Here is a 15373-nt window from a genome sequence, read left to right on the forward strand (position 1 = left end):
TAGGGTTTCAAGATTTTCCATGTACAGTCCACCAAATTTTGGAATATGTGGTATGGAACCCCCAAATATATTGGGGTTTTTGTGTCACAAGATGTCTTAAAAGATTTTGTAGGCTTATACCATCTCCAAATCAAGAGGCAAATATTTTATTATTACACTGTTGATTGGCAGGCTAAATTCCAAGAGAGAATTTTTAGGGGTTAAAAGGGGAAAGATGCCATTAAGGTGGGGTTAAGTTCCTAATAAACTAACCCTTGGGACACTTAGTAAGAGAGCTACCCCTAAAAGGACTTTGCAGAAAAGTGGGGTTTAAGGTGGATTCTTTTATAGGAGAAAAATAACTTTGGGAGTTGACATCTTAACTTGGCCTTTTGATGAGATACCATTCCTGTAGACACCCTGCAGTGCCAGGAATTAGACAAAGAATTACAAGATAATCCTACCAATGCTTCTCCCTGCTTGCCTCAGGTTGTAGCTGTGGAATGCAACTAGGTAGGACCCACTGCTACAAAAGTCCACTGAAATTCAACAAAAGTCTTCTCCTGAAAATTGCTCCTCCCTGTGACCTCCCTAAACTTCTTATTCGCCCCATCAATACCACTTAGCTGTCCAAATATATTCATAACAGTATTATTCATAATATGACAACAGAAAACATCATTTAAGTCAGTAGTCTGTTGTGAGGATTAGGATTGGTGGAGTAGAGAGTAAAAAGGCAAGGCTAAATCCACATATGTTCAGTTAGATTAGTGCGATATATCCAGTCCTCTCTGTCTGTACTGGAGGTTCCTACAGAACTAAACTACCTGTCCACTATTTAGCTTAACGCTCTCTCTCTCTATAAACTCCCAACTTTTCTCTCTGTAAGCCAGGCTTTAATTTAGCCCCTCAGGGTGATTATGATCTAATACTATCTCTGGAACTCCAAATTCTTTCCCCTCTTGATCCAGCCCCTCCCATTGAGAGGGATAGAAAAATAAAGCCCATTACAGCAGTTATGCATAGTCGTGCAAAAAAACATTTCCACTCTTGCCACTTCAAAAAAAAGAAAAGAAAAGAAAAGAAAAGAAAATATGCTTCTCTTTATACTCCAATTGATTAACTTATCTTTTTGGAAAGGATAAATGTGCTTTTCATATTGATTTCTTGCATGTAGATCATGTAAGCTATATAAGTTATTACAGTATCTTTTCTATTTTCCATTTAGTGATCATTCAGATTTGACAGTAACTTATCATTGTATAATACATATAAAGAAGTTAGCTATAATTACTCTTTTCTGTTCAGTAGTTTTAAGTGTTGAAGCTTAAGTCAGTGATATTAAAGGCAAATAACAAAAATAAACATCATCACAACCAAGGAAAAAAAATCTGTGATTTTGATTGATTAGAACAAATATACCCAGAGTATTAATGAAGGTGTAAGCCTGATCTTCCTTCAGTTCAGGAAATATACTTTGTTCTGTAGTCATGCTTTGGACCTCTGACCCAAGGTCAGTAGGTACACAAATGCCATGCCATTAATCACAAAAGGGTTTAAGTGAGAATATTATTATTATTAGTGTATACTTCATCTCAACAGCACATCCGTTTTCATATTTAATTTTATATTTAATTTTAATTTAATTTTATCAATATGTTATATAATAATCTGTTTTTCCATCTTGTGTGTTCTGCCTGTTGAAAAAGAGAAGCAACATTGAACAACAGCTTGATGAAACTGAGAGAGCAGATTGTTAAAGCCAATCTCTTAGTGAGAGAAGCTAGTTTCATTGCAGAAGAACTGGATAAAAGAACAGAATATAAAGTCACCTTACAGATTCCAGCCTCCAGCCTTGATGCTAACAGGAAGGTGAGGTTTTGGATAAGAGTATCAAACCTGCCATTGCATAAAAATGCTTTACATTGTGTTCTTTCATAGGTGTGATTCCTATGCTAACTTCTTGATCCACCCCTCACATACAACCTGTTTCTTCTGGTCTTCCTGCCTCTAGTAGTGCAGTTCCTTTTGTTTGCAATACTCTTTTCTCTCCCTCCTGTCATCCCATGATAAGGCTTCCCATAAGTCTTTACCTCTGATTACTTCACCACCCAGATTAACTTCATCTCTGATTACTTGGGATCTCTTTTGGCACTTGGGCATTGGACTGATGTTATATTGTTTTTCATTTGTTAATATTGTACTTTCTAAAACTATTCTTTTTACTTCATTTACGTATTCTATTTACGTCATGTGTATGTATTCACTTTACTGCATATGTGTATTCTAAATTGCAGGCAATTTGGGGTGAAGGGCGATGTGCTTCCATTTGTCCCACTGTATTTGTTCTGGTAATGCAGTAATCAAATAATGCAGAAATCAAAATAAGTCAATAAATCAAATAAATAAGTTGAAGATAAGTTTCCACTACTGTAAAACTGTATCTTCTTTTTCATTCTATTTTTTGTTTGTTTGTTTTTTGGTGGGGAGTGTATTTGGATTAATTCTTAGCTAAAGCCTCTGTGTACATGTTTTTTTAAAATTGTTTTTTGTCCATATGTGAAAGTCTTTTTTAAGAAATAAATTATTTGTTTTTATTGGTTAGATGTATAGAGGGGGAAAATTCATCTACTTGGAACTTGATTCTTTTGTTTGCCATTTACTAAAAGCATTCTTTGTGTCACTGAGATCCATAGACATGAAAAAACACATTAAGGGGCTAGAGTTGTGGGAAGAACTTTGATGAAAGGACTGTGGAAGATTAAAATTACCTTGCCATGTAGGGGTGGGGAAGCCTGAACCTGGTACCCTCAGCCCTCTATAAGTTTGCCCTACCTCCAGCTGAGTACTGGCAATCTATCCCTCTCCTAAGAATTGACCTTATGGTAGTGCCACAAAGCTTTCTTTACCTTTATAGTGTGGCTGTCATTATTGCTTTCTTAACTCCTCTGTCCCATTGGTCTTTGTTCTGTCTGCCTAGCCAACACTATTTCAGCTCCGTAGTGGTCTTCATCTCCACCTTTCACCCTTCTACTTTACATCCCAACCTTTTTCCTTCTCAGCCTACTAGGTTTGGTCCCATTTCCTTCATATTCATGCTATCCCTCCAGCCTCTTCTGGCAAGATTTGACTTCCTCCCTTCTGCCTTTCATCAGAGGCAGGAAGCAGTTCACCATCAGTTTCTGCCATCTTTTGTTTTTGGTTATCTACATATGGGAACCATCTCTGTTAGTCCTTACTTTAAAAAACTGTCCAGGCAGTCTTTCTATTTAACCATGTTTTGGCTAAACGGGACAGCTGAAAAAGGAGTTCTTAAAGCAAGTAACTTAATTCAGAAGAAATTATTTACAGCGTAGGGTGGATTCTTGATTGTTGCTTCTGAGAAGCCCCCAAATCATTGTTGCTTTTCTGTCAAGGAATAACCCAGTCCGGCAGGTTTTTAAGCAGTTAACTTTCAAATACATTAATGATTATACACATGGTAGCAATGTAAGAATGTGTTCATTTCACAACACTCTGAAATTCCCAAGGGGTATATCAGATGAGTTAAAAAACTCCAATCAAGCCAAAATTAGAGCTAGAAATATTACTGTCTCTTCCTTGTTTTGTATTGTAATTTACTTCCACATTATTTGATCACCCTCTATGGGAAATCTTGTAATCTGCCCTTATGTGTTTCAAGCTACCATCAAATAAATAACTTTTCCTAACTCTCTTTAATGGATTTATTGATGTAGTAAAGATCCATAAAATTTCAGTCCACTTAAAATGCCAGATGTTTTGTGTCATTTCTAAGTTAGTGAATTGATATTAAAAGTTTTTACAAAATCTGAAATATTATATAAATGTGAGTTATTAATAGAATATGGGTGTATTAACAGTTTCCAATAAGGGTGCATTCAGAGTTACTTTTGCTTTGCTTTACATTTTGAATCTGTTTTAATACCTCTTCTAATAACTATCCATGTTTTTGCAGCGAGGCTCACTTCTCAGTGAACCTGCAATCCAAGTGAGAAGGAAAGGCAAAGGCAAACAGATATGGTCCTTGGAGAAACTAGACAACAGATTGTTGGACATGAGGGACCTTTATCAGGAGTGGAAGGAATGTGATGAAGACAATCCAGTAAGTAGTAATCAGTCAGTGCATAATAGCTTAATTGGTGTTGCCTATAAGGACCACACAGGAATTAGGAAACCAATTTTGTTTGTTTGTTTGCTTATTTTTCAATTAATTAAATAATTTTAAAATAATAGTTTTTTATTTTTCAAAATATATGCAAAGATAGTTTTCATCATTCACCCTTGCAAAACCTTGTGTTCCATACTTTTCTTCTTTCCTCCCCACTTTCTTCCTCCTCTAGACAGCAAGTAATCCAATGTAGGTTAAACACATGCAGTTCTTTTAAAAAACACATTTGCACATTTATCATGCTACACAAGAAAAATTGTATCAAAAAGGAAAAAAAAAAGAGAGATGGGGAAAAAAAAAACAAGCAAACAAACAACAGCAGCAACAAAAAAGGTGAAAATACTATGCTTTGATCCATATTCACTCTCCATAGTTCTCTATCTGAATGTAGACAGCTGTCTCAATCACAAGTCTATTGGAATTGGCTTGAATCACCTCATTGTTGAAAAGAGCCAAGTCTATCTCAGTTAATCATTACATAATCTTATTGTTGCTGTTCTATAATATTCTTTCGGCTCTACTTGTTTCCCTCACTATCAGTTCACGTAAGTCTCTTAATGCTGATTGTTTCTTATGGAACAATAGTATTCCATAGCATTCATATATCATAGATTATTCAGTCATTCCTCAACTGATGGGCATCCACTCAGTTTTCTGTTCCTTGCCACTACAAAGAATGCTGCCACAAATATTTTTTCACATGTGGGTCCTTTTCCATTTTTTATGATCTTTTTGGGATACAGGCCCAGCAGACACACCTCTGAATCAAAGAGCATGCACAGTTTGACAGCCCTTTGGGCATAGTTCCAAATTGGTCTCTAGAACGAGTGAATCAGTTCACAGCTCCACCAATGTATTAGTGTCCAAGTAGGAAACCAATTTTGTAGTAAAAATCTTTAAGCCTGTTCCAGTTCATAGAGTCAAAATTTTTTTTTGTAGAGTTCTGCAGTATTTAGCTAAGCAAAAATTCTTTTTAAAAAAATCAATTTTTTACCTACCATTCTTTGATTTTCCTGATTCAGAGTATATTTAACTAATTTCTAAAAGTATTTCCCCTCTCATTTGATTAGGCCTCTTAGAATGAGATGTCCCTATAACGAAAAACAACTTCACATAAAGTGAAGATCTGCTTACTTTATATTTCATATCCATGTCTTTATCTGTTCTGAGGAAATTTTCTAATGAGTCAAGTCATTTTGTTCCATGTTGTTATACTCCTAAAGGGATGGCATTGAGATGCAATTCAGGATTTATTTGCAGTTCATTCTGCCATCTCAAAACAAATATTAAGTGAGAAGTTATTAAATGGATATAAATTAAATTGCATACAATAACAGCAATAATGTGCAATCATCAACTATGAAAGACTTGGTTCTTCTCAGTGGTTCAGTAATTCAAAGCAATCCCAATAAACTTTGGACATAAAATGCCATCTGCATTCAGAAAAAAAGAACTAAGGAGACTGAATGTAAATCAACACATGCTATGTTCACTTCTTTTCTGTTTTGTTTTTGTTTTTAATCTCTTCCATGGTTTTTCCCTTTTGCTTTGATTTTTTTTCTCCCAATATGATTCATAAAACAATGTTTATTTAAAATATCTATTAAATATTAATTTATAAATAAATATTATTTATATTTATAAATACTTAAATAAAAATAAATATTTATAAATGATAATTAAATATTCAATTTATTAAAATTTATTTAAAAATAAAATAACTAGAAAAAATTTAAAAATTGAAACACAAAAAAATGGACATAACTTCTATGCTTTTCAAAAGATTTTCGTTTTTATTATGAAGATGAAGATAAATATGTGTTTGTACTTAGTGAAGTCTCTACTTCACAGAATTACAATACCTCCCATTTAGATAGGACCTTATGGTTTACAAAATGTTCTCTTAATGTCTGTGAGGTTAGTGTTGTAAATACTATTTTACTATAAATAAAAAGATTCATAAAGGTTTAAATGCCTTCTTCATGCTAGTCACATTTTAAAGGAATCCAACCTAACCTAATTCCAAAATGTCCACACTACCTGTTGGGGGCAAAAAGATAGATTTTCCCCACTATAGTCACCATGGGTATTTTCATTTATTTTTAGGAAGGAAATATGTAGTTTTTCTTTTGCCTCTAGGAGGATGAGTTTCTGTTAGAGTTAGCAGCAAAATTAGTGTTCCACTAAAGGCTAGGCAAAAGCTATTCAGGAAGTATAATGACCTTATTTACCTTAAGTAAATAAAATCGCTTAGAGTGATTTCTAAACTAGGTAGAGCAGCATATTCTCTTGAAGGACTTCTGAGGTCCTTTCAACTCTAATATTCTGTGAGGTTACAATAAAAATGAAGAGTTCAGTCTCTTTTACATATTCATTTATTGACTCTTGTTGGGATAGATCAAGAGAAAAGCGTTAATCTGAACTCATGTCTTCTAAGTAAATTTCTGGAGCTCTGTGTTCTGCATTTCATTAAAGGTAACAAGGTCTTACTTCAAGCGAGCTGATCCATTCTATGATGAACAAGAGAACCATTGTCTTATTGGTGTAGCCAATGTTTTCCTTAGCTCTCTTTTTTATGATGTGAAGTTACAATATGCTGTGCCAATCATCAACCAAAAAGGAGAGGTGAGTTGATTTTCTTATGTTCTATTAATGAACTTGTTTTTCTTTAAAGAAATTTCTAGCAGTAACATTTGCCTTTTTTTTTTTTTTTTTTAACATTGCCTGAATTGTCCCCTATATATTCTTTCTCATTTCACTTCCAAGAGAGCCACTCTCCTTCTGTCTCTCTTACAAAATGGGTGTGTGTGTGTGTGTGTGTGTGTGTGTGTGTGTGTGTGTGTGTGTGTGTGTGTGTGTGTGTATACATATATAAATTGTTTTAAGAAAAAGAGGAAGAAAATAAACAATTGGCAAAACCAGTCAATACATCAGGGGGAAAAAAAACCTGAAATCATATGCAGAAGCCATACCTGTGAACCTCCTACCAATACAAAGGATTGTGTTGGAAAGGGTATGTGTATTTTTTGAGGCCAGAATTGTTTTTGTTACTTTTCAGCATTCATTTTCAATGGTTATTTTCATTTATATTATTGTTGTTACTGTATGTAGCATGTTTTTTCAGTTACAAAATGAGGAAATATAAAACAATTCAAATAACTGGAGGAGTATTCGGTGCTCATGGTTCCATCATACCAGTATATTAAAAGTGACAGTACTGCCAACATTATCAATATGATCACTCTTAACTGGCAAGTCAAATTGAGGAAATAGGTAGTTTTATTGATAAAAATGATGCTGATAGGTACTGTTTCAGTGCCTTATCACTGGGGGAGGTGATCCTGTGCTCTGAACTTTTCCAGTAGTAGAGTGGGTTTTCTATCAGGGAATACTGGGAGTGCAGGCCTGGCCATGTTCTTGGGGTATACCAGCCATCGGAGGCTGATTTAACTAAGTTGGGGAGGCTCAGCACCAGATTGGCTACAACAGGGATACATTTAGCAACATATGAAGACCATCTCTCTGCTCAATTATAAATAGATAAGTTGTGATCTGTTTCTGCCCCAATCAGTAGGAATCTAAAGCTAATAGTGATCTGTAAGAGGGAAAAGGAGGGGAAGCATTGTTGTTCTGTTCTTTCTCACCTCTTTAGGTAGCAGGTCGGCTGCATGTGGAAGTGGTGCAGCTCAGTGGTGCTATTGCAGAGCGAATTGCTGGGGGAGATGACAGTGTGGAATTTTCATTTGATAAGGATACACAGGACCATAAATTAGTGTGCATGGTAAGTGCTCACTTTATTCTAGGGTAAGTTTCTTACTTTAAACTCTGGGTCGTATAAGAGGAACTTTTAAAAAACCATTATGGTTTGTTGTAGGTTGTTGGAATGGGAGAAGATGAAAATGTTATGGTTTTGTAGTTTGGGTTTTTTGGATGGTAAATTTTTTGGTATAGAGAACTGTCTTAAAAAAACCATTTAGTAATTTTAGGGACATTCTTTTATCATCATGTATTAATTCAGGTATCAATTTAGGGTATAGATTGACCTAAATTTTTTATATTAAATTTATGTTTTGATATATGTACCTCTATATAGATTGGGATTTTTCCTACTGCTTCTCTGAGTAAATGAAAATGGTTGAGAACCAAGCCAGCTCTTCTCCTTGTGTGCTTGGCCCAGCCTGTGTTCTCACTGTGGTCTGTAAATGCAGTACTTCTTCCTTTTTGCATCCTGGTGCTCATACACTTTTTTCTTAGAAGAGAACAATAAATGGCTACCTGTGTTACTGAATTTAAGGTGCACCACTCAGGATCTGCAGGCTCCTAACATATTTCATCAATACTCTGGGTTCCAGAACTAGGGCTTCATGAACCCTTTGTGACTAAAAAGATTTTTGCTTTTTGTATCCTCTATTTTAAAATAGATATGATCTTGAAAAGATATGATGCCTTAAATTGTCAGATAAAGCCAACTTTGACAGATAATGGGGAGTTTGGATAATGGATTATGGTCAGCAGTGAGAAGTGGGAGTTTTGCATGGGCGTATGCCTATGGTGGTAATAGGATTCAGAACTGAAAGGTTCTGACAACATTTAAAGTAACTATGTCATTTTACAGATATACAAACTAAGGACAAGAAAGGGTAAGTGACTTTTTGCTTAAGGCCATTTAGAAGCAGAACTAGGATTTGAACCCATCTTTTCTGATTCCAATCTCTATATTTAGATATTTTACCATTATTATTCAGTGTGGTGTGTTAAACTTAATTTCATCGCCTGTTGGTCTCCATTATGGTGGGAGAAGCTAATGCTACTAGTAGCTAAGATTCAGTGCCTTGCAGGGCCTTATTGTTTAGTTGTTTCAGTTATGTCTGACTTTTTGTGACCCTATATGGGATTTTCTTGGCAAGAGTGGTTCACCATTTCCTTCTTAAGCTCATTTTACAGAGGAGGAAACTGAGACAAAGAGGGTTAAGTGACTTGCCCAGGGTCACACAGTCAGTGTCTGAAGCCACATTTGAATTCAGGAAGATGAATCTTCCTGACTCCTAGCTCAGTGCTCCGTCCACTGTGTCATCTAGCTGCTCTTTGGGACAACCTAAGATTGAGTAATAAAAGACAATTGCCCAAGTTTTAGAAAATTAAATCTGCTGATAGGAGACCATGTGACTCTAAGGAAAATGGCAGAGCATTTTGTGCAGGGTTGGCAGTTTTGGTTGGACAAAATGGAAAGGTGAGAGGGGGAAGAAAGGTCTGTTCTAGGAACTGCTTCATTATCTCCTGGGGTGAATAGAATGCTCAGCTACCTAGGCTTCTGCTCGTAGATGTGAAGAACAAGGGCCCTTCCTGGAGAGCAGGGCATTCTGGGCCTCAGAGTTAGGTTGGACAGCTCTTCTTTTCCTAAGTCCTCAGTCCGCTTGGGCTGGCTGGCAAGAGAAGCAGGAGAAATGGGCACTTTGTGGTAAACTCTTTGATCAGAGACCTTGCTTGTTCCCTGAAATTTTGTCTTCAGACTTACCTGATGTTAGAAACTTACGAGTTAGGCTGGAGGGCCCAACGTAAAAATCAAAACAGTGTCATTCCAAGGTAGTTACTGAATTCATATAGGAACAACCCCTACCCCCTTCAAAAAAAAAAGCTTTTTAGGCATATCAGTTCATAACTAGTTTTTCACAAGGAATTAAGCTAGTGTAATGAGGTGACTATTAAATAGAGAGAAATGATGGTACCCTGAAAAGAATCCCGATCTTGGATTTGGAGGAATCTGGGTTTAAATGAAATTAAATCTGGGTTCTGTTAGTTATTATGTAGAAGTAGCCTTGTAGCATCATCTGGATCACTGTGTTTTTTGCCCTTGATATGGTTTATGGGACTTGTCCTAAGGGCAGATATGACTCTCATTCTATGTATATCTGTCATAGGCAGTCAATAAATAATTACTGAATAAATGGAGAAGAGTTAGTTAATTTAAAAAGGAAACATTTTTTTCCCTTTTCCCCCCTTCCTTCCTTGTACTCTGGTGATAAATGCTTAAATATTCCTGGTATGAATCAGGTTTGCATAGAATATTTTAGAAAAATCCAGTCTAACTCACAGAATGGGAATAAATACAGACATTATTATTGCATTTGAGAAATGCCATCTTTGCCATTGAACTATTGAATTATATCCTGTATAAATGGAATTTTAATATATATAAGGGGGGAAAGAGAAATATTGTGGATATCATAGGATATTGATCTTATTTCATAATGTGCAATTAAAAAAAATTAGAGATCTTACAGAATTCTTCAGTTCTCACTTATAAGCAGGGCCTAACAGAAAGTTCTATGCTATTATGACACCTTCTGGTAACTTTTATAACTGCATATAAGCATTTAAGGATAAAATATTCTCAAAGTATTCCTGGTTTTGCAAGTTGAATATTGTCTTATAAAGTTAAATATAAAGGAATTTTTTCTCTTAGATATTATTTTTTAAGTTTGAGATATCTTTCCATAGAAAGGTTTTGTCGATATTGTATTACAGAATAATTCTACTAAACATAGCAAGTCTGTAAACAATTAATAGGAAAATGATAATTTTCCCCTCAAAGTTAGCATTTGTTTAAAGAATGAATAAATATAACATTGAAATAGCTTAAGTATACAATACAGTAAGAAATGACTATAGTTATATTGTGTTTGATAAACAAAGTTCTAGATCTTTGGGATAAGAATTCAGTATTTGATATAAACAGCTAAAAAAACCGGAAAGCAATTCTCATCCAAATTCATGGATCCATTGGATGTCCATAAACCCCTCATTTAGAACCTCTACTGAATACATCTTGTTATGGAGATGGGGATTGGGTTGGTGTTGGAGAGAAGGCAGTTTTTCCTGAGTCAGCCCAATTTTACTTTTTGATAGCTTCATTTGTTAGAAATTTTTTAATAGTGACTGACATTCACCTCTACAACTTTTAAGTAATCCTAATAAGTCTGTCCTCTGTGTGAAAGTGAAACATAAGAAAGCAGTTCTGCTCTTGCTGATTTCTTAACTTCTCCAGGTTAGATATCCCAAGTTCTTTCCACTAATCATTTTATATTTTTAAAGCATTATGTATAGTGTGGCATTTTTATTTTTTCAAAGAAAATTCATTTTCTTTCTTCTTTCTATTTTTATCTTCACAGAAATCTTAAGGCATAGGTATGGTTAAGTAGTAATTTTGACACAAATATTCACAAGTTAAATTATTTAGTTTAGGTAGAATAACAGCTAATCAGTAATCTATCACCAATGAAAAACCAGATTTCTTCACTCCTCTTTCTCTGCTTTTACCATTATATCACAGTGCTATAAAACTTGAGTAGAGGAAAACTTCTAATACTTACCTTCTATATATTCTTACTCTGCTTTTTGCCTTGACTTTACTGACTTTGAAAAATTCCTTTTTTTCCCACAGGTTAAAATACTTCAAGCTACTGGTTTGCCACAACATCTCTCCAATTTTGTGTTCTGTAAATACAACTTCTGGGATCAGCAGGAACCAGTTACTGTTGCACCTGAAGTAGATACCTCGTCTTCTCCTACCAGCAAAGAGCCTCAGTGCATGGTTGTTTTTGATCACTGCAATGTAATTTTTTTTTTTTTTTTTTTTTCAAATTTCACTTGATTTAATGACTAATACAAATGCACACACTCTCTTGCTTTCTCTTACCCTTCCTCTCTCTTTTTTGTCTCTCATAATAATGTTTATGAACTTGATTTCTTATAAATAATGACATTGTATATGGCAACAATATGAAGGTCATTTCTGATGAACATAACTCTTTTCAACACTGAGATACTTGAGGCCACATACATTGGATTATTTGCCATTTAGGGGAGGGAATGGGGGAGGGGGAAGAAAATTTGGAACCCAAGATTTTGCATGGATGGAAAAAAAAATTTGCAAGGATGAAAAATTATCCATGCATGTGTTTTTAAAATAAAAAGCTTTAATAGTAAAATAATAATAATAATATGACATCAGGATGTTAAAAGACCTCTCAAAAGAGAAATTGTATCACTTTCTTTTTTCACCCATTTTGCATTTAATACACTTTATTATTATTATTATTATTATTTTTTTCTTCTGATGCTGGGGTTAAGTGACTTGCCCAGGGTCACACAGCTAGGAAGTGTTAAGTGTCTGCGACCAGCTTTGAACTCGGGTCCTCCTGATTTCAGGGCTGGTGCTCTGTCCACCGCGCCACCTAGCTGCCCCCTTTATTATTAAGAAATTTTTACTTTAAATACTTCATGCTAGAAGTTTTCAAAGTATGGTCTAGGGATCCTTGAGAGTTTCCAAGATCTTTTGAATGGTTCCACAAGGTGAAAGCTATTTTCATAATAATACTAATAAGCTATATTAATTCATATGTATCAATAAATATAAACTTTTAGGGAAATTCCTTATTAATTTTTATGAATGGTAAAGGGTCCTAAGACTAATGAGTTTGAGAATTGCTCTTTTACAGCTTATCTTAAAGAGACACCACAGCATAGACAATAGAATGTTGGTCTTAGTGTTCAAATCCCATCTCAGACATCCATTACTCTAGTGCATCTCCTCTCTGATCCAAAGGCAGGTTTTAAAAATTTATTATGTAATGGTGAGTTCTGATGAGCATTCGTGATTGATTCTCATTGATGAGATCATTTGCTCCTTGATATATTGATGGGACATTTTAGGTAAAACTTATTTCTTCTGTTTTGTGCTCAGTGCTGAGAGTGAGGGTTTAAAAGTTTTCTGTGATTTTGGTGATTCTATTCATTGCTTCCATCATTATTATTCCTGATAACTAGAACAACTTATATTCAGAGTCTTTTGATTTATTCTTGTCATATTTGGTTTTTATAATTATAGTTGTTTTCTTATGCCTTTTCAAAAGAGTAGGTACAAACAAAATGGATATTAGACATTTTTCAAGTCTGTTAAGCATTCAGATTTTGTGATTGAAAAAGTATAATGTGAATATGTATATATAATGTATGTATATACACATATACACATTTTTTTAATGTTGAGAATTTGAGACCATTTGGGAAGAGCTTTTGACTGCCTAGTTTTGCTACTATAATGATTCCACACATAATATCTTTTTCTGTTACCACACTCCATACCAAAGAATGCTTTATGGATTAGGCATGAACAATAATAGGAATTTTTGAGGAGGGAACAAAGCTGATGTATTATTAATCAACCTTTTCTCTTCTGTGTAGGAGTTTTCTGTCAACATCTCTGAAGATTTTATTGAATATCTTTCTGAAGGGGCTTTGGCAATTGAAGTATATGGCCACAAGATGACAGACCCTCGAAAAAACCCAGCTCTTTGGGATTTGGGAATTATCCAAGCTAAAACACGGAGTCTTCGTGATAGGTGATTTTCAGATGTCTGATTCCTTTAAACAACTCAAAACATTTAAATTTTACTACTTAGAGCCAATACTGCTCTTTCTGATGAATATTATTCAGTGAAGAATATCACTGTTGCCCATCATTTGAAATAGAACTAGTGCTAAAACAGTGTAATTAAGATGCTGTAGAAAGATGATGGCACATTCAGGAAAATTGAATCCATTTTAGTCATGATTAGGATCCTCTACAGAAAATTAATCTTCCTAAAGGAAATATTCTTTAAAGAACAATTGCAAGAAAAGTTGAGTGAGCAGGTGTTTCAAATGGAGTGGTTAATGATTTAAGGTTGGCTTGGGAACTTATTGGGAATTGTTTTGTAATTAACAACCTCTTAAGAGAGCATTGCAGCTTCTGCAATTGGTTTCCTGTTAACTAATTGAGCTTTATTTGGAAATTTCTTACTCTCACGTATATAAGCAACCTGTGTGAAGGGAGTTGGACTTGATTGTTGATCAAAACGCATAATTATATGAAGGTATCCAAAGAAATTTATGTTTCTGTATATTTCATTATGGTTAAGGAAGTTCAGTTCTGAGCAACAAATTTTGTTTGGGAATTTAAGGAAGTGTGTTTTTTAAAGAATAAACCAGAAGTTTATTCTTCTATATGAATTTTTTTCTCTCTTAATTCAATTTTCAATTCAACAGACAATTACTACTAAGTACCAATTATGTGCAAGACAGGCCCTGAGGATACAAAAATAAAACCCCAAGATTTCTTGACCTCATGGGATTTCTCTTCTCCTAGGGATGTGACATGCCCACAGTTAACCAAAAAGTAATTTTAAGAGGGATAGAATGCAAATAACTAACTTTATTAAGAAAGTCATGCAGTGTACCTTCGGATTCTAATGTTTATTGTGCAACAAGAAAATGATATTCACACACATGTATTGTACTTAGACTATATTGTAACACATGTAAAATGTATGGTATTGCCTGTCGTCGGGGGGAGGGAATAAGGGAGGGGGGGTAATTTGGAAAAATGAATACAAGGGATAATATTATAAAATATATATATATATATAATAAAAAAAATTTAAAAAAAAAAAAAAAAAAAGAAAGTCATGCAGAAGGGTGGCATCTGACATGTGCTTTTAAGGGCAGCTAGAGATTGTATGAGATGTATTTGGAACATGGACCACAGAGATGGTAGGTGGAGTGTTGTATAAAAGGATAATCAGTAGGGGAGTTTGATCAAGACAGAGATCTTGTGAAGGGAGTAATGAGATAAAAATGGAAAGGTAGGTAAGAACAAAATTGTAGAGAACTTTAAATGCCAGAATGAAAATTTTGTATTTCACCCTAGAGACAATAAGGAGCCAATAATTTTTTTATTCTGGGGAGGATCTAGTCTGATCTGTGTTTTAAGAGTATCAGTTTGATAGCTGTTTAGAAGATAGTTTGAAAAAGACTAGAGGCAAGAATATCCATTAAGAGGCTAGTATTGGAGCAATCCAAGAGAGCAGTTATGACCTGAACTAAGTAGACAGTTCACTTTGAAAAAAGGTATTTAAAGGGAGAAATGTTGATACTCAGTTGCTTTCAGAAATTAATGTGAAGGAAGATAACCAAGGCTGAGTATGAAGTTGTTCATTTAATGACTTTGATCAAATCATTTAGCCACACAGGGCTTTAGTTGATTTAGTTTGAATATTACTTGTCAATCTTAATCTTATGTCCACTCTTAAGATATTTAAGATTTTTGAGTGGCTTTTAAAATAGGTATATTTATTTTGTCTCCTTCAAAAATAGCTAAAAGAACCA

The 15373-nt window shown here is 34.5% G+C and overlaps 1 protein-coding gene across 1 annotated transcript in view; it reads left to right on the plus strand.

The window, feature by feature from the left end:
* Nucleotides 1-15373, plus strand: part of KIF13B (kinesin family member 13B) — a 246319-nt gene that overhangs the window by 155586 nt on the left and 75360 nt on the right. The window contains 6 exon segments of the mRNA XM_074287554.1: nt 1689-1851; nt 3956-4102; nt 6644-6793; nt 7821-7949; nt 11610-11780; nt 13412-13569. Of these exon segments, the coding sequence (XP_074143655.1) occupies nt 1689-1851; nt 3956-4102; nt 6644-6793; nt 7821-7949; nt 11610-11780; nt 13412-13569 (918 nt within the window).

This window comes from Sminthopsis crassicaudata, chromosome 2 (genome assembly GCF_048593235.1).
Source record: "Sminthopsis crassicaudata isolate SCR6 chromosome 2, ASM4859323v1, whole genome shotgun sequence".
Lineage (NCBI taxonomy): Eukaryota > Metazoa > Chordata > Mammalia > Dasyuromorphia > Dasyuridae > Sminthopsis > Sminthopsis crassicaudata.